The sequence below is a fragment of the Halichoerus grypus genome, chromosome 5 (genome assembly GCF_964656455.1).
Source record: "Halichoerus grypus chromosome 5, mHalGry1.hap1.1, whole genome shotgun sequence".
In the NCBI taxonomy this organism is placed as follows: Eukaryota; Metazoa; Chordata; class Mammalia; order Carnivora; family Phocidae; genus Halichoerus; species Halichoerus grypus.
In genome coordinates, this window is record NC_135716.1 from 176294275 (window position 1) to 176313508 (window position 19234).

The 19234-nt window shown below is 43.5% G+C and overlaps 1 protein-coding gene across 3 annotated transcripts in view; it reads right to left on the minus strand.

The window, feature by feature from the left end:
- DNAJC16 (DnaJ heat shock protein family (Hsp40) member C16) overlaps positions 1–19234 on the minus strand; it is a 45355-nt gene that overhangs the window by 3515 nt on the left and 22606 nt on the right. For all 3 annotated transcript variants that reach the window (XM_078073768.1, XM_078073767.1, XM_078073769.1), the window contains 10 exons: positions 18354–18538; positions 16456–16560; positions 15582–15740; positions 6029–6159; positions 4297–4480; positions 2996–3178; positions 2769–2845; positions 1319–1399; positions 1117–1215; positions 366–536 (listed from right to left, as the gene is read on the minus strand). In XM_078073768.1, the coding sequence (XP_077929894.1) occupies positions 366–536; positions 1117–1215; positions 1319–1399; positions 2769–2845; positions 2996–3178; positions 4297–4480; positions 6029–6159; positions 15582–15740; positions 16456–16560; positions 18354–18538 (1375 nt within the window). The remainder of the gene's footprint in view (positions 1–365; positions 537–1116; positions 1216–1318; positions 1400–2768; positions 2846–2995; positions 3179–4296; positions 4481–6028; positions 6160–15581; positions 15741–16455; positions 16561–18353; positions 18539–19234) is intronic.

Here is a 19234-nt window from a genome sequence, read left to right on the forward strand (position 1 = left end):
GTGAGGGCTTCTGCAACAGCTCTAACAGTCCGCTGGCCCATCTCCCTCCCGGCCCCTTGCCGGGTGCCCCTTAAGCACTCTCAGTGTCTGGCTTCAGGAAAACACACGACAGCTAGAGGACAGAGTTCCCCAAAAGGCTCAGGGCAGAAGACTGAGTGAGGTCAAACTCTTCTGTTCAGAAGCATCAGGACATGAAGTCGAGGAGAGAAAGGTGCCCTCATGACGGCTTAGATTTCTGGGCTCGAAAGGTCACAGCCAACATCTTGCTGCGTGCATAAAGGCCCTCACAGTGAAAGAGGAAGGGATGAAATTCTCCTCTGGTCCCCTCCTCTCCCTGCCTCTCCCTCTCTCCCACACGAGCTTACCCAGTGAATGTGTAGACCTCCAAAGCGAATTTCTGTAGTAGGCTGGTCTTGGTGGAATTTGACAGGATGAGGACCACGTTCATGTGGCCTGGCCTCAGGCGGACCAGGTTACTGGTGTACGTTACATCTGTGAGCTCAGTTACCTCCACAAAGCCTTTTTTAGGAACCTTGCTGTGGAGAAATAGTGAGGAATTAAGATGTTATCAGGCAGGAGAATGCCATTACTTTGAAAAGAAACAAGAGGAAGAAAATGCTGCATTCCAACCAGACTAGGTATGTTATTTAATATTCTGGAGCCTGACACATCGGCAGGATGGGGATGGTCCCCACTTGGTGGTCCCGGGCCTACAAAGGGCCTTTCAGATGCTGCCGTTCACAGCTGGTGTAGAAGCGGCTTTAGGACAGGATGAAGGTGGTCGGCATAGTCATGGTGACGCACCCTTCTCTGCTTCTGGCTCGTCTAGCAACTCTGACATGCTTTGCTTCCTGCCCGCATTATTACATTTGAGACTGAGAGCCTGAAGGTACTGAGTAGAATATAAGTAGGTCCTGTGTCTAAAGGCCTACGGGGTTTCAGTAAACACTAACCAGCAGCTGACTTTTCCCTAAATCCTCATCTCACACACAAGGAGGTGACCCAGAGTGCTTATATATACTAGGTCCTCGAACACCGCGCTATCAGACTACGGGGCCTGTGGCTCTCCTGCCCGGGGGTGGGGGTCGGGTGGGTTTGGTGTCTTGTTAGAGAAACCTGCTGTTTTCTTTGGTGAAGGTTGGCTCAGTCTTCCCGGCCTTCTCATGAGCTTCCTCTTTATCTGGAGGGTTGGACTCTCGCTCATCGTTTGAGTCACTAAAGTAAGAAACAAGGAGTTTTAGAAAAGAAACAGTACCACAACCCGAGGTCTGGGGCTCACCCTTGAGAAATCACGCTGAGAAGCCACAGAGGCATTTACCTGAAAGCCTGAACGATGACGGTGCCGAAGAGGATAAAGAGGGCAGAGAAGACCAGGGACAGAAGGGGCATCATTTCCCGCCTGAAACGAAGTTAACAAATTCTGGTCAGCTCTAGATGGGTTGCTGAGATTATGTCCGTTAATGATATTGGATTTCTTTTCCTTGGCTCAGACAAAACCAAAAGAACTCCAAACCAAAAGGTTTTCATATCAATAAACACATTCTAGTTTCATACAAATAAAGTTTTTTTTTTTTTGAGGGTGAGGGTGGTGGTGAGGAAAGCAGAGATTTTCCCTCACCGTTTTAATTCAGGTTGCTTTTTCTATGAGTTTGATTATTTTGTCTCTATAGAATAGGCTGTGCTTAGTAAGTTCTGCAGAAGGAAATAACAGGATTTATGCTGTCAATGTGGAGGAATATTCTGACGTCGAGGGTGGTGACTAGAAAGTCTGTGGAATTATTTCCTTTATTTTGATTTTTTTTTTCTGGCTAGAATAATTCAGACGTGGCACAGAGGTCAGAGGAGGAAGAAGACAATGACCTTGCACAACGTCCTCTAGGACTGGTGCTCTAACATTTTGTTCCCCCACAAACACTCCTCAAAGGCCTGTCAGTTTTCAGGAGCTGTGCTGGGTGCCAGGAATCACAAACACGAATGAGATGTGGTTCTACCCTTCAGGAGCTCACGGTATTATTGGGGGTGGGAGTGGGAGGGCCCTCCCTTCTCTGCTTAACTCACTGACTGGCTTGTACAGCTCTACACTGGCCTCCACGTGTGTCGGGCCCCGGACTGGGTGCCAGGGGTGCCCTGATGAAGAGGACAGGCCCAGTGGTTAAGGGGCAATCAGCAAATATGTAAAAAGTGAAGTTACTGAAAGAACAAGGGTGGATGCCTGGGTGGCTCCGTCAGTTAAGCGTCTGCCTTCGGCTCAGCTCACGATCCCAGGGTCCTGGGATTGAGCCCCACATCAGGCTGCCTGCTCAGGGGGGGAGCCTGCTTCTCCCTCTCCCTCTGCTTCCAAATTTCCCCCTGCTCTGCCCTGCCCCCCGGCTGCTCAAACTCTCTCTCAGATAAATAAAATCTTTAAAAAAAAGAAAAAGGGGGCGCCTGGGTGGCTTGGTCGTTAAGTATCTGCCTTCGGCTCAGGTCATGATCCCAGGGTCCTGGGATCGAGCCCCACATCGGGCTCCCTGCTCCGTGGGAAGCCTGCTTCTCCCTCTCCCACTCCCCCTGCTTGTGTTCCCTCTCTCGCTATCTCTCTGTCAAATAAATAAATAAAATCTTTAAAAAAAAGAAAAAGGGAACAGTTGTTGAAGATGTGTAAACATTCTTCCACTTGCCTGTATTGAGTATAAACTGAAATCAAAGAAAGATAGATTCTTTTCAAGAGAAAAAAGTGGTTCTACTATCAATGGAGAAAAAGAAATTCACTGTAGCAATACTCCTACCAGTTGTTGTGAAATATGCTGTCCCAGCAGTCTGAGATGTAGTCAGAAGCAGAGTAGAACCACCGGAGGAGAAAGATCTATGGAGGGAGAAAATGTGTGATGGTCAGGACTGAGCCCCCGAGCCCGGGTGAAGTCCTTGCCCAGCACAGCGTGCTGCCGGCCTCTGCTTGGGCTCTGGGGGCTCACCAGCCCTGCCCGGTGCCCCCTCTCCCGGGCCACGTTCTTACAGGGGCAAGTTCATCTGTCAGGTCCGGGAGCACAGCTTCTGAGGACAGCAGAGCGGGGTCTCTGCGCAGCTGGTCAAGATAGCCCAAAAGCGTGAATTTATCACTCTCACTCCCTGTCCAGGGAGCCTCCAGGGTTTTATACACCACCCTTCCTCCCGTGGTGCGCCTTTCCAAGATAGACACCTGGGGGAAAAGAAGAAACCATTAGAAGTCTTCGAGTTTGCTTGTTTTTTTTTCAGGGAGGATGGAAAAAGGATCCAGTGAAGTCAGCAGTAAGCTCAAACACGAATATGGATGGGTATAAAATACGTGCAAGAGATTTTAGTTTCTTTTGACAAAGGAAACCATGTTTATGGTGACTTTCCAAAGCTTCTGCTAGAAGTTAAAGCTCTTTCTTCTGAGTAGACTTTTTCCTATAACCTCTGACTTAATATTATAATAAGGAACTTCAGTTTTTTAGAGAGAGTTTCCATGATGACCAAAATGATGACAAAGAGAGGGAAGAATTGAATGCTTCTGTAGAGTGATGACAAAGGAGGGGAAGGGAAGGAGAGATCAATTAAAATGAAATGAAAGAGGCAGAAGTAAAGGAGGGAGATTTTACTGGTAGCCTAAGGAAGATTTTACAAACTACGTACTCTATTTTTTTTTTTTTTTAAGTAGGCTCCACACCCAGCATGGAGCCCAATGCGGGGCTTGAACTCATGACCCTGAGATCAAGATCTGAGCTGAGATCAAGAGTCAGACGCTTAACTGACTGAGTCACCCAGGCATCGCTTACGAACTAGGCACTCTAAGATTACACCCGCCATGGGGAAAAAAATGGTGAGAAGAACCGATGCTCCTGAACCTTTACTCACAGGAAAGATGCTTTCTGTGAAGGTCTAAGACTGAAAATCTAGGAGGTGAAATCACTAGGATAAAAGACTATTTCAAGGGGCGCCTGGGTGGCTCAGTTGGTTAAGCGACTGCCTTCGGCTCGGGTCATGATCCTGGAGTCCCAGGATCGAGTCCCGCATCGGGCTCCCTGCTCAGCAGGGAGTCTGCTTCTCCCTCTGACCCTCCCCCTCTCATGCTCTCTCTCTCTCTCTCATTCTCTCTCTCAAATAAATAAATAAAATCTTAAAAAAAAAAAAAAAAAAAAAAAAAAAGACTATTTCAAGAGTAGGCTTTCCAAACAGGCTCAGAGGTTTCTGGATTTCCTGGAATCTGTATTCAAAACTCCCAAAGAAGGGAGAAACAGAGTTCAGGTGCCACGAGCATGTCAAGAGCTTAGAGTAAGAAGAGAATTCATGACTCACCGCTGATTTTCCTTGAAACGTATCAATGTCTGGTAGTAAGGTGTTGGCGAACTCCTGCTGTCGACTGCTGTAGACGTGCACGAATCTCACTGTGTCTTGTGTGTTTGCCAGGGCAAAGGACAGGAAAGCCTCCAAGGGTTTACTCAACTTGGTAGCCTCGGGGGTCAGTAAAACCACACAGTACCTGCGTAACGACAAAAGAGGACTTTATAATCCATCTCCGAGGCTGAGGCTAGAACAAGAGAAGGTGAAGAAGAGGCGTGCGTGTTTTACAGAAGTGAACAGAGTTTACTAACAGACGCTGTACGTTAGAAGTCTCTAACGTCTCTAACGTCATCAGTGACTTGCTTCTTTTCGACAGGTGAGATCTTCCCCAAACCAAACGTTACCAAACTTAGGAATTTCTTTTAAGGCATCTCTGAATCCTTTCAGAAGCCAGCTATTCTGGTGCCTCCACCACAGGCAGGGCTGGTCAAATCTGTCTTGGGCCATTAGATTGCACAGGGACACATCACCTCTCGGAGGTGAGCAAAGACCCGAATGGGGTGTGCCGTATGGGGAAAGGGGTCAGGGTTCCAGGCGGAGAGAAGTGTGAGCGCAAAGAACCCCTGGATGGGGAGAGACTGGACCCAGCGCACAGTTCCAGGAAGATCACTGGCTGCTGTGTGGAGAAGGCACAAGAGGGGAATGGAACGGAAGCTGAGCCTGGTTAGAGGGCTAGCACTGGGGTCTCCAGCGCTGGTGGTGGTAAAAAAGGTGAGAAGTGTGTGGATCTGGCGTAGTTTCTGAAGGCCATGCACACAACAATCCCTGGAGTCCATGATAGTCTTCTTTATATCGAATTCAAGTCTTCTTCTCTCTTAGTCTTATAAAGGAATCAGAAAAACTGGAAACATAGGGAAGTTTTCTCACTTTAAACAATACTGTAGTTGTATTTTCAAATAAGACGACCAGTATGTTTTCCTCCCTTCCATATCTAGACACATTGTGCAACAGCCCTACATTTAAAGCCACTGACTCATTAATCTGAAAGGTGTCTAATAAATATTTCCCCTGTATTTCGACTTTTTAAGATACTCTGTATGAATAAGTATGCTTCAGCCTTCCCATTCCCAGCTAATTCTCTGAACATTTCTTCAGTGTCCTACACTTCCCTAGGGTTAGTGTTTTCCCAGCTCCCCACCCCAGGCCTCCGAAGGCTTGCCCTGCATGGGGCCCCTAGTAGGAGCAGTGACTTGCTCATCCAGGCTTCTTTAAAATGACCCAGCCTCCGGATGCCTGGGTGGCTCAGTTGGTTAGGCGTCTGCCTTCGGCTCAGGTCATGATCCCAGGGTCCTGGGATCGAGCCCCACATCGGGCTCCCTGCTCAGCGGGGAGCCTGCTTCTCCCTCTCCCTCTGCCTGCCGCCCCCCTCTGCTTGTGCTCTCTCTTTCTCTTTCTGACAAATAAATAAAATCTAAATAAATAAATAAATAAATAAATTTAAGTGACCCAGCCTCTCCTTGACAGCTGGCTAAAGTCTACTCATCCTTCTGGCCTCAGCTAAAGGGTTATGAATTAGGGAGATCTTCTCTGACCCCAGGCCAGGCTGACACCCTGGATTAATACACCCCACTACTAACATAAAGAATAAGTTCTGATGTCACAGGTCGATGTTTAATTGCCCGCTGGAGAAATGCGACGTGGCCCCTCTCCTGCAACGACAAGCAGAGGCAAAGCCTGGAGTCCTTACTTCCTCTGTCGGTGAGACCGCTTTACGGGGCAGAGCTCATGGAAGAACTTCTGGCTGGTGAGCCTGGCTGCCAGTAGATACTTGTTTTGGGTGAGGAAGTCGTCAATGACCTGTTTCTTCATACCTCGGGCCTGCAGAAAAACCAAGGAACAGCTGAGTTTTATGCCCTTTTCTCACTGCAAGTGGGCTTTACTTAAAGCTTAAAAAAACAACGTGGCTGACCCATGATACTGTAACAGCGGTGTATGGTGACAGATGGTAGCCACACTCGTGGTGAGCACAGCACACAGAGAAGCCGAATCACTATCTTGTGTACCTGAAACTACTGTCATGCTGTATGTAAACTATACTCAAGGAAAAAGTCATTAAAAAAAAAAAAAACTGGAAAAAAATATCTGGCTGACCCAGGCTAAAGTAATACAACAAATAAGACAGATCTGTGTGAGCAAATAAACACTGGTGATCTATTTCAACAGTGCAGGGCTGAAAGCAACGATGGAGCGATCTCACGTCAAAGGAAAATCAAGTGCCTTTTCCACTGAAGAATTTTTGTATATGGTTACATGCTGGCAGATTTAAAAAGTCGGTTTGGGGGCGCCTGGGTGGCTCAGTCGTTGGGCATCTGCCTTAGGCTCAGGTCATGATCCCAGGATCCTGGGATTGAGCTCTCCATCGGGCACCCTGCTCAGCGGGAAGCCTGCTTCTCCCTCTCCCACTCCCCCTGCTTGTGTTCCCTCTCTCGCTATGTCTCTGTCAAATAAATAAATAAAATCTTTAAAAAAGAAAAAATAAGATGGACAGCAAACTGAACAATTAAAAATAAACTCCATAGTTACTAAGTATAAAAGGCAGACTACAAAACTGTATGATGGCCACTTTGTTATTATTAGTTTTTGTGCATTTTGGAGGATTGAAATTATATATACAGTAGGATGTCTGACTACAATCTAGAAATCCATATAAAATGTAAACAAGAAAATCCCTACATGTTAAGGAACATACCTGAATCACCTGCTTATGTCAGCAGAGCCTATCAGATATTAAGAAAATACTCTGAATTTTTTTTAAAGATTTATTTATTTGTTAGGGAGAGAGACTGAATGAGTGGGAGGGGCAGAAAGGGAGGGAGAGAGAATCTCAAGCAGACTCCCCGCTGAGCATGGAGCCTGACTTGGGGCTCCATCCCACGACCATGAGATCATGACCTGACCCCAAAATAAGAGTAGGACACTTAACCAACTGTACCACCCAGATGCCCCATGAATTTGAATGACTCATGGTAGTACTATTTATAAACCCTTGGGTACAGATAAAGCCATACTTAGAGGGTAATGTTACAATGAATAAAACAGAAAAATGAATGACCTAGATGCCCATATCAAGTTAAAAAGAAACAGCAAAAAATTTGAAGGGGGAAAGAAATAATAAAGATAAAAATAGAGATCCACGAAGCAAAACAAACATAGAAAAAGGAGAAGAAAGAATTAACAGAGCCAAAGCTGGCTCTCTGGGAGAACTAATAAAATTGACAAACCACTGGTAAAATCTATCATGCAAACGAGAAAGCACAAGTAACCATTATCAAGGATGACAAGGAGGAATCACCACCTACGTGTAAAAGTTAAAAGAAAAATTCATTTAAATTTGAAAATTAAGATGAGATAGACAAATTTCTAGAAAACTATAGCAGTATCTGAAAAAATAGAAAGCTTAAAGAGTTGTGTAACTGTTAAAGAAGGTGAACTGGTGGCAGTCAGAGATCTTTCCTTAAACACAAACTCAAGGCCCAGATGGCGTTACAGATGGTTTTGATGAAACTTTCAAGAGGACAATCCAATCTTACATAAAGTCTTCTTGAGAACAGAAAAAGGGACAATGCACCCACCTCACTTCATGATGCAAAGCCTCACATGGGCATCAGGAGAAAGGAAAGCCAGAAGTCAACCTCATTTCTGAACACAAATGCAAAAATCCTCAACAAAGTATTAGCAAATTGAATCCAGCAATATGTTGAAAGCATAATACAAATCATGATCTTGTTGGACTTACCTGATGAACTCAAATTAGGTTGAACATTAGAAAATGAATTAATGTATTTAGCACATTTTAGAAGACAAAATATTAAAGAAGAAAAATCAGGATAATCTCAATGGCTGTGGAAAAATCCATCTGATAAAAACCAATACCATTCAGGTCATTAATGAATAGAAGGGAACTTCCTTATCCTGATGAGGGTGGCTATAAAAAGCCTTCTGCAAACATCATACTTATGGGGGACACAGAGATCAAGAACAAGGATGCCCTGATCACTACATTTCTTTCTTTTTTTTTTTTTTTAAAGATTTTATTTATTTATTTATTTTAGGGGGAGAGAGAGAGAGTGAGAGAGAGAGGGAGCACGTGTATGCTCGCACACGTGAGCAGGAAGGGGAGCAGAGGGAGAGGGAGAATCTCCAGCAGACTCCCAGCTGAGCACGAAGCCTGACATGGGACTCGTTCCCACGACCTGAGATCATGACCTGAGCCAAAATCAAGAGTCAGATGCTCAACTGACTGAGCCACCCAGGCACCCCCTCCATCACTACATTTCTATCCATCACACCAGAGGTCACAGTAAAGTAAGAAAAAGAAATAAAACAGAAGCAAAACTGCCATTAATCTCAGATGATATGTTTGTGTATTTAGCAAACCCCAAAGATGGTACAGATAAGTTATTTCAATCAGTAAGAGAGTTTAGCAAGATTTCTGGACACAAAGTCAATGTTTAAACATCAATTGTAGGGGCGCCTGGGTGGCTCAGTTGGTTGAGCGTCTGACTCTCGGTTTTGGCTCAGGTCATGATCTCAGGGTTGTGGGATCCAGCCCATAGGGCTCTGTGCTCAGCTGGGAGTCTGCTGGTGATTCTCTCTCTCCTTCGCCCTCTGCCCCTCCCCCCAAATCACAAGCACACACTTTTTCTAAAAATAAATAAATCTTTAAAAAAATGAATTGTATTACTTAATACCAGCAAACAGAAAATGCAGTAAAAAAGATACCCTTTTCAATAGCATTAAAAAATATGAGGTACCTAGAAATAAGCTGGAAAAAAGTACGATCTTCACAGGGAAAATTATAAAAGCTTATAGAGACATATTACAGAACACCTAAACAAATGAAAACAGATATATGATGCTCATAGGTTGGAAGGCTAATTTTTGCCAAGATGCGTGTTCTTCCCAAACTGATTTAAGGAGTCAATACAAACCCAATAAAATCCCAACACGTTTGTTGGTTTTGATGGGAACTTGATAGACAGAATGTAATATGTATATAAAACATACAAAAGACCAAGAATAGCCAAGATGCTATTGAAGAAGCTCCCCCATCCTCCTAAAATCCAAAAAACAAAGTGGGAGGATTTGCTCTGTGAGTTATCAAGACTATTTCTTTTCTTTTTTTTTTTTTTAAGGATTTTATTTATTTGACAGAGAGAGACACAGCGAGAGAGGGAAAACAAGCAGGGGGAGTCAGAGAGGGAGAAGCAGGCTTCCTGCGGAGCAGGGAGCCTGATGCGGGGCTCGATCCCAGGACCCTGGGATCATGACCTGAGTTGAAGGCAGACGCTTGACCATCTGAGCCACCCAGGCGCCCCGCAAGACTATTTCCAAATGGCCAATACCTAAGTATAAAAGGCAAACTATAAAGCTTTTAGAAGCTCCGTGAAGGGATTATCTTTATTATCTTGATGTAGGGGAAGATGTCTTAAACAGTAAACAAACAGAACCAATCAATCATAAAGGAAAATGTTGACACGAGTGAATACGTTAAAAGTAAGAACATATGTTCATCAAAAAGACGCCAAATGCAAGAATATAGTCACAGCAGCACTGGTCAAATCACTAAAAACTGGGAAAAGCAAAAAGTCTGTCAGCAGCAGCCTGGACAGATACACTGTAGTATGTTCATGCCAACACGTATGAACCTCACAACATAAGCTGACAGGAGCCAGACACTGCATGATTTCAGTTGTATAAATAACTGGCTACAAATCATTAGCAAAAAGGCAGACAATTCAATAGGAAAAAAATGGGTAAAACACTTGACAGTCATGTCACAAAAGGGGAAATCCAAAAGGCCCATCATCCGCTTTCTTGTGATTAAGGGAAATGCACAGCAGAATCACAATGAGATACCATTCATCAGTCAACTCAGAAAAATTAAATCGAACTGGTGTTGGCAAGGATGTGGAGCAATGAAACTTTCACACGTGACTGGCGGGAATGTAAATTGGTAACATCACTTCGGAAAACACATCACCTAGAGAAGCTGGAGATGCGCAGACCCCAGGACCCAGCGATTTTGCAACCAGATACACCCGGGAAGCAACAGTTCTCAAAACTTTCTGGTCTCAGAACACCTTTATGCTCTTTTTTTTTTTTTTTTTTTTTTAAAGTAGGCTCCATGCCCAACATGGGGCTTGAACTCATGACCCTGAGATCAAGAGTCACAGCTAGGTGTCCCTGGATTCAGGGAACTTTTAATACTTTGTTAAATTTAAACTCACTGATCACCTTGCACTAAAATGGATCTTTTACTCAGGCATGTTTTTTTTTTTTTTTTTAAGATTTTATTTATTTGACAGAGAGAGACACAGCGAGAGAGGAAACACAAGCAGGGGGAGTGGGAGAGGGAGAAGCAGGCTTCCCGCCGAGCAGGGAGCCCGATGTGGGGCTCGATCCCAGGACCCTGGGATCATGACCTGAGCTGAGGGCAGATGCTTAACGACTGAGCCACCCAGGCGCCCCTACTCAGGCATGATTTTTAAAAATCATGCATTCATCGGTCATTTGGAAAATATTGGTTCTGATCTTCCAAATCCTGATGAATTTTATTATACATATAAAAAAAAAGCACACCACACTGATGAACCAATCTCATCAGAAAGTTTTGAGAAGCTCATAATGGCCGATACAAATTTTTCAGAATTCTAATTTTCTTGGAAGCCTGAATTTTATCATTGGCAACACATACTGTCAGTTGCTTCCCTTAAAGTGCTAGGCTCACTATGTTCAGTTTTTAGGAAATATCTGTAACAAACCCAAGTCTGAATAACCCTAGCTGTCTGTCAGTTATTCTTTCAAGTAAAAACAATGTTCCATTAAAAAAGGGGGGCTAGTTCAAAACTCACGAGTTAAGTCATCACACAAATGCTTACCCTCCAGACAACAATCTTTATACTCTGGCACACAGCAGTGTTCCTATTTTGTCACATGAATGTTAAAAATACCCAAAAGACGTGTACTCAGGGGTCAATCTATTTATTAATAAAATTAATACCTGCTACTGCTTCATCAAGGGTATTAAATGATAAAGGAGTGTTGTTTCTGTTTGTTTTTATGGTGAGTGCTTAGGAGAGAAAAACAGATGCTTATTGGTAGTCTGGGGCCCAGGCCTGGGTTTATGTCCTGGGTTGTGACTTGGTTTACACACTGGGTTAGGTACTGGGCTTAAGCACTGGGTTAGGTCCTGGGCTTACGCACTGGGTTAGGTCCTGGGCTTACGCACTGGGTTAGTCCTGGGCTTACGCACTGGGTTAGGTCCTGGGCTATGCACTGGGTTATGTCCTGGGTCCTGGGCTTACGCACTGGGTTAGGTCCTGGGCTTACGCACTGGGTTAGGTCCTGGGCTATGCACTGGGTTACGTCCTGGGTCCTGGGCTTACGCACTGGGTTAGGTCCTGGGCTTACGCACTGGGTTAGGTCCTGGGCTTATGCGCTGGGTTAGGTCCTGGGCTTATGCGCTGGGTTAGGTCCTGGGCTTATGCACTGGCAGTTTCTCCCACCACAGCTCTCACACCATCGGTGCAAGTGTCAACACAGAGAAAAAGGACAAATTACGTCTCCGTGTTGTTTTGATCTCACAGACTTCTCACCCCCACCCCAGGGTCTGTGAACCTCATTCTGAAAACTGCTGTCCTAGAGAAACCCAGATAGACTGAGATACCCATGATGTTCATGACAACACGGCTCCTAAAACCCCGAAATGCCCACTGATGGAAGAATGAATCAAGAAATTACCGTGTGGCCAAAAATACTATTCAGCAAATAAAACAAATTCAGTAGTGCTCCACGGAACAAGTGGTGCTTTTATCCATAGGAGCAAACTGGTAAAGCATCCATTGTGCCAGTAATTTTTTTTTAGAGAGTGAGAGCGAGCATGTGTGTGTGCACAGGAGAGGGGAGGGGCAGAGGGCGAGAGAGAATCTTAAACAGGCTCCACCCCCAGCGCAGAGCCCAGTGAGGGGCTCGATCTCGTGACCCTGAGATCATGACTTGAGCCGAAATCAAGAGCCGGACACTTAACCAACTGAGCCACCCGGGCGCCGCTGTGCCAGTAATCCTGTAAATGTATTTGAGTTACAATTGTCCCTGAGGGATAGATAAATCATTCTCAAGAGTAGAAGCTATTACTGAAAAGCAATTTAGGAAATCTTCATAGATTAATCTTGAACTGAGAAGTTCGTTTCCTTGCTTCACCACCAGCATGTTTTCTTCCTGATTCCCTCAGCTCCTCAGCTGCCATCGGGCAGGGCACCCCCTTTTTAATTGCCGGCGGTTGTCCAGGATTTTGTCCCTGGCCCCCTTCTCTCCTTACCTCACCTACTATGTATGGCTGGGAGATCGCGCCACACTGAGGACTTCTACCTCTCACAACTCACTGAGGTGCTACAGCTCTCTCTCCCCAGCTCACTAAGACCTGGATCCCTACACCCTACTGTCCGATGGACACCTCCCCTCAGACTTCCTGTAGGCAGCTCGCATTCTGTGCGTCCACAACTGAATTCATTACCTTCTTCCTAAACCTGCCCTTCTCTCCTCACTGTCCCCTTCCCCCATCTGGTTCTGCCTCAGACGCCGTCCTTCCCTTAGTCCCAGCCTCAAGTGCCCTTCCTCTACTTTCACATCTGAGTGAGTCACCCATGCCAGTGGATGGAAGTTGCCTTCAGGCCTCTCTCCTCCGATGGAGTTGTGAGGACAAAGACTAACTCTGGATGTCAGAGCTCCTCTGTATTTTCACACAGCAGGCAGGAAACAAAATGTTTACTGAGTGAAGGATTTTATAGAACTTCTCGTTCTAGCTTCCTTTAAGAGAAAGTAAATCAAAGGGATCTTAGTGCTTTTTTAAAAAAAAATAGGGGCACTTGGCTGGCTCAGTCGGTAGAGCATGCTGATTCTTGGATCTCAGGGTTGTAAGTTTAAGCTCCACTTTGGGTGCAGAGATTATGTGAAAAAAAATCCTTAAAACAAAACAAAACAAAAATAACATTAAAGAAATAAAATAATACGTGTTCATGATAGGGATTTTTGAAAACCCAAATATTAGGATAATACGTAATTTTACCACCAAGTAAGATGTATTTGTTTCCGGCTTTTTCCTATGCACATGCATGCACATACACACACGTCACAAAATCGAGATCAGGGTTTAGAGTGTGTATGGAATTGATATGTATTGAGATCCTTCAGTCTCTGTGCTTCATCTGTTTCAATTTTCAGTCTTTTACAGACTTCATTTAAATGATTTTGTTTGAGTAATTAACTACTATGGAACTCAGGTCTGAGATGACCACAGAGTTCAGACCTGCTACAGTGTGAGGCACCTCAATTTTGCATCCTGTGTGTTCTTTTTAACATTATGTTATGAAAACTGTCCCCATCAGTAAGTGTTCTAGAACTACCGTTTTAACGGCTAAATGACTATATAGTAGTCCCTGCTTGGTATATACCAATCATTAGCTTACTGTTGCATATTTGTATTTTTCCCCCAGTGAAACTGGTTACAAATGATAATGTCTCTGTAATTTTGGTCTGAATTCCTTTTCCCTGAGGACAGATTCCTAAAAGGTAATCTCATTTTCCCGAGGTCTTTACGCAAGCCTCCTCTTAGTGAGGCCCTTCTTGGTCATTCTACCTTAAAAAATGTGAACCTGCTCTCCCAACTCCACATTCCCTTTTCCTGCTTTATTTTTCTCCTTAGCGCTTCTCCCCATATGACACGGCACCATGGAGTATGTTATGCCCATTGTCTGTCGTCCCCGCCAGACACAGGACAGACCCTGGAACAGGGAATTCAGGTGACTTTGTTCAGGGCTTTGTCCCCCGCACTAGGGGCAGTGTTTGGCCCACATAAGGTACTCAGGTACTCAGGAGTACTCTTTTCCTGAATGAATCCAGGCAATTGGCCTATTACCACCCAACTACTTTTCTGAAAACTTCTGAAGCTTCCTCCAGCTTGGCAAAACAAAAGACCGACTGTTTCTCTCCACTCTCAACTGAGTATCTTCACTTTGAAAATCTTTAACAATGTGATGGGACGAGAAGAAAATGTTAAACTGGTTTTTCTTGATTAGTGAGATTTAATTTTTAAAAGTGACTATCAGTCACCTAAATCTCTTCTCAGAATTTTATTCATATTCTCAGCCTACTCTTCTTGGGAAGTTTTATTAAAATTTTTTTTTTTTATTGAGGTGAAATTCACGTAACATAAAATTAGCTATTTTAAAATGTATCACTCCATGGCATTTTGTACATGCACGGTGCTGTGTAACAATCACCTCTCTCTAGTCCCAAACATTTCCATCACCCTGAAAGAAAACCCTATACCCATTAAGCGATCACTTTCGGTAAGTTTTGTGTTGATCTCTTTGATTAGAAGAAGCTCATGAGAAATTAAAGATAACAATCTTTTTTAGATTGGTTGTAAATATTTCTCTTAGCTTATTGTTTAACTTAAAAATTTTAAGTATTTATATACAAATTTAAAACTTATAAAACAAGATTTTCCAAGACTTTTAACCCTTCTTTATCTTAAGCTCAGATATTCACTTATATGTTCTCCAAGTTAGTTTATGGTTTTCTTTCATTCCTTTTTATTGTTGTTTTATATTTAACTTTTAAATTTATCTTTGTAATTTATTTTAGAATAAGATTACTGATTTTCTGACAGGATCACTTTAGAGATAAAGTGATTATTGTTTCTTATTTTATTTTAAAAATTTTTTTTAAAAGATTTTATTTTTAAGTAATCTCTGTACCCAATGTGGGACTTGAACCTACAACCCCGAGATAGAGGAGTCACATGCTCTATGACTAAGCCAGTCAGGTGCCCCTCTTATTTTATTTTTTATGGCAAAATATATATAACATAAATGGACCATTTTAACCATTTCCAAGTGCATAATTCTGTGGCATTAAATACATTCACATTGTTGTGCAACTGCTCTCGCCGCCATCCCAAAAGGAAAATGTCCCCATGAAACACCAACTCCCCATTATCTTCCTCCCTCAGCTCTTGGCATCGCCACCATCCTATTTTCTGTCAAAGGATTATTTTTTGAGCAAAACAGTCCCAAATTGGATGAAAACCAAACTCGTTTTTAAATTTCGTGCCTCTGAAGGAAGAAATTAAAAACGAATTTCTCCTTCTCACTTGCTCTGTTCAATGTTGCTGTTTATTTCTAAAGGCCCAAGATACAACGCGAGGGCAATCTCACAACAGGGCGACTCTCACGTACCTGGATAACATCTGCAGGCTTGTTTATGTGTTCTTTAAAGATCAAGATGGTGGGGGCATAGACATTGACATTGTACCGTCTTGTCATCTCTTCCGCCCCTCTCAAACCGACGTGTACATATCCAAATGACAAGTAATCTTTGTATGCAAAAGCAGTCAACTGTCAGGGTGTAAGAGAGAGGAAGAAATTAAACTGATAGCGGGATCACACCAACCCAAGTGTGACCAGTTCACACCAGTGGTGGAGACGAATGCTAGCTTGTATAGCCCCACTCGGGCTGCTAGACCTCTGTGCACTTGGAGGAATTCTATGGTGTTCATGCCCGAAAACTGTATCCACAAAGCCAAACACAGTGAATTTTATTTTTCTTTTACAGATGGAGAAAAATATTCAGTTTACTGAGATCTACACAGGGTTGGAGACATGGGAGTGTTTGAGGAATCCCCTCAATTATGGAAGACGGCAGTGACCGTGCCAGGGGTTAAGCAGGACCCTTTCCTCTCCCATCTCATGTCACAGGGCTAACCAGAGGGGCACTGGAAGTGCTGCAGACGGTGTCATTCAGAGGGCGGGTCTGGGAATCATGCAGTCACCACGGGGGTAGGTTATACAACCTCTCTGAGCTTCAGTATCTTGGTCTATAAAACAGGGATGATACTGTATCACTGGGCTCTTCTGAAGATTCCATGCTCCTGTGTGTGTGGAACGCACTAGCACATTTAATGGTATCAGGAGGTGCTCAGTGTATGGTGGCTAAGGCAGATTTCTGGTCTTCAAACATTTCTCTTTGGATAAGCTCTTACGAAAAGGACAAGCAGGCCGCAAGTTCCTTCCACCAAAACCAGAGCAAACATCCCCCCAGCACCTCATATACCTTGTACAGCAGTGGCACGATGGGCATTTGGTCAAACAGAAGGACACGAGGTTTATTCTCTTGCTGCCAGCCAGAGAGGAATCGGACGTAATTTTTACTTGTAACCTTAAGTGGAAGAGAGGAGGTTAGTTTCAGTATTCAGTTCTCAACACCTGCATTATAATGTAGTCAGGAGATAATGAAACAAAACCAAGTGTCTGTAAAAGATTGTTTTGTAAAAAATAAAAAATGCAGACCACTAATTTTTTGTCTCTGTTTGACTAAAACGGTTTAAAAGAATAGTTACTGATTTCATATTTTCATGTGTTCCCAGTCTTACAGACTGAAATCACAATCTTTTCTGGAGTAATTACTGAGCACGTTATAAAAGAATCGAACTTTTGAATTATAGACATGCTTCTTAATCTGTTATAGACTGTCCTTCTTAATCTATTACCCTGTGGAAGATAATGCCATGATTGCTTTTAAAATGGCTTAAAAGAATAAGGGGGCCCACTCAGTCTGTATGTTACACCATTTCATTTATTACCATGTGAACTGCTACTTTTGTGCTTCCCTATTCATGCCTTAAATAATCCTACTGAGAGAATATAAAAAACACGAATAAAAATTTTACCTAGAAATTCTTCATAGTTAAAAAATCCATTTATCTTTCCATTCTGCTTCCAGAATGATCTCTATTAAACCTCAATCTGATCATTCACTCTCTGCTCAGCCCCCTTCAATGGCTCTAAGCACCTGCAAACCAAGGCCCGAGTTTCTCACCAGGGCGGCCGGGCTCTCGGAGGTCCTGGCAGCGAGATTCCTGTAAAGCCCTCTAGTCTTGCCCTCTCCTGCTCACTAGTGACTACCTCACACAGAGCTGACTGCTTCATGTCCCAGACCTCTGTCCGCCTGCAACTCATTCCCTCTCTCTCCTCACTTGGTGAACTCAGTGCAGGGACCGTTTCTGCCAAGAAGCCTTTCTCAGCTCTCGTGGGCAGCCTCTCAGCAGATGAGATGGAAATAATCACCCACTAGACTGGGAGCTCCTTGAAAAGTGTTCTCAACACTTGCAGCAACTGGCAGAGAACAGACATTTCATAAATGTTTGAGGACCCATCTGGACAACCTACGATCATTCTAGGAGCCTGCCCTGCTCTCTGCTAGCTCCAACAAATATTTCTTCTGTGGATAATGATCCTGGTGGGATAGTCTATGAATAGTGCATGTGGAAATAGGTTGGAATTGTTGGTATGTTCACTCTCCCTGGTATAGTTAAAGGAATGAATCACTTAAAGCAAACAAGAATCTTGTTCTAGTTCCTTTGACCCCTAATCTAAGATACTGGAGGAAAAAATGCTTCTTAAGTATAAAAATCATAAACTAGTATGAACTCTTTGTGCCTGGCTTCTTTAGTGCAATTTTTGTTTGTGAAATTTATTCATACTTGTATTACTCTAAGCTCTGGAAGTTCCAAAAAGTATTTGACTTCATGGAATCTTGTGTTTTCCATAGATGTGATTGTTAAATATATAGCCAAATGTAACTTAATTTGAATCCTTTCATAAGACAAATACCTTCAAATGAACAAACTCATGAGTCAGAAAGAAATCCTTCATCCTACATTGTGATTGAATTTTTGGTTTAGAAAATCAGAGTCACTGTCATTTCAGGCTCAGATCCCCACCACCGTGTAAATGTGTCCAGTGGTTACTAACAGGGAGGGATTCTCTCAGTCTTTTTACCTTGTTTCAGTCTCCAACAGACTTCATTTAAATGATTTCAGTTCAGTAATTAATTAACATACGTCTTGTCCTGTTCAAAATGACATTCAGGTCTGAGATGACCACAGACAGAGTTCAGGGCCACCAGTGCTCCCAGGTACCTTGTAAACTACTGTTCCTCCAGGTACTTACTTTCTCCACCAAGTTCCCTGGAAGAAGACTTTCTACAAACTGTCGTAGGTTCTCGCGGACGACTGCATTGTGGAAGAAGGAGATTTTCCCATTTATGATTCCCAGGATAGAGGGAGTGCTATGCGCTCCCAGGTGATGGGCCAGGCGTCTCTCGTACCCAGCATGGACCACGCCAATTCCTACACCTGCAAAGTATGGAAGACCTACATGAAGCCTTTTTATGCCCCATGGTAGATGAAGAAATGCTGTAAGTGATTTTTTGGTGTGCAATTGAAATCCTGACCTAGGAGGGGAGGATATCTTTCCTAATAGGCTGATGGGCATTTTTTTTCCATTGCTGATATTCTAAATCGGTTCAGTTTTATTATTCCAGAATAATTTGGCAATATTTAAGAGCTACAAATCTTTGTATCTTTTAGTCCCCATTATTTCGAATTTTGGGAGATCGTGAGAACATACTTCACAAGAAAAGAAAGCAATCTGCTGGGGCACCTGGGTGGCTCAGTCGTTAAGCATCTGCCTTCGGCTCAGGTCATGATCCCAGGGTCCTGGGATGGAGCCCTGCATCGGGTTCTCTGCTCAGCAGGAAGCCTGCTTCTCCCTCTCCCACTCCCCTTGCTTGTGTTCCCTCTCTCACTGTGTCTCTCTCTGCCAAATAAATAAATAAAATCTTTAAGAAAAAAAAAAAAAAGAAAGTGATCTGCTCATAGTGCCTCTATTCACAAGGAAAAACACCTGTAAAAAGTCCAAAGGTTCAACAACTCGGCAATCATTGGAAAAATAACTATGATTTATCGATAGAAGTCAGTCTTCTCACTCTTCAGAACAATTCTCCCTTTTATACAAATTACTTGGTAGAGATAGATATTAGAAAGTACACA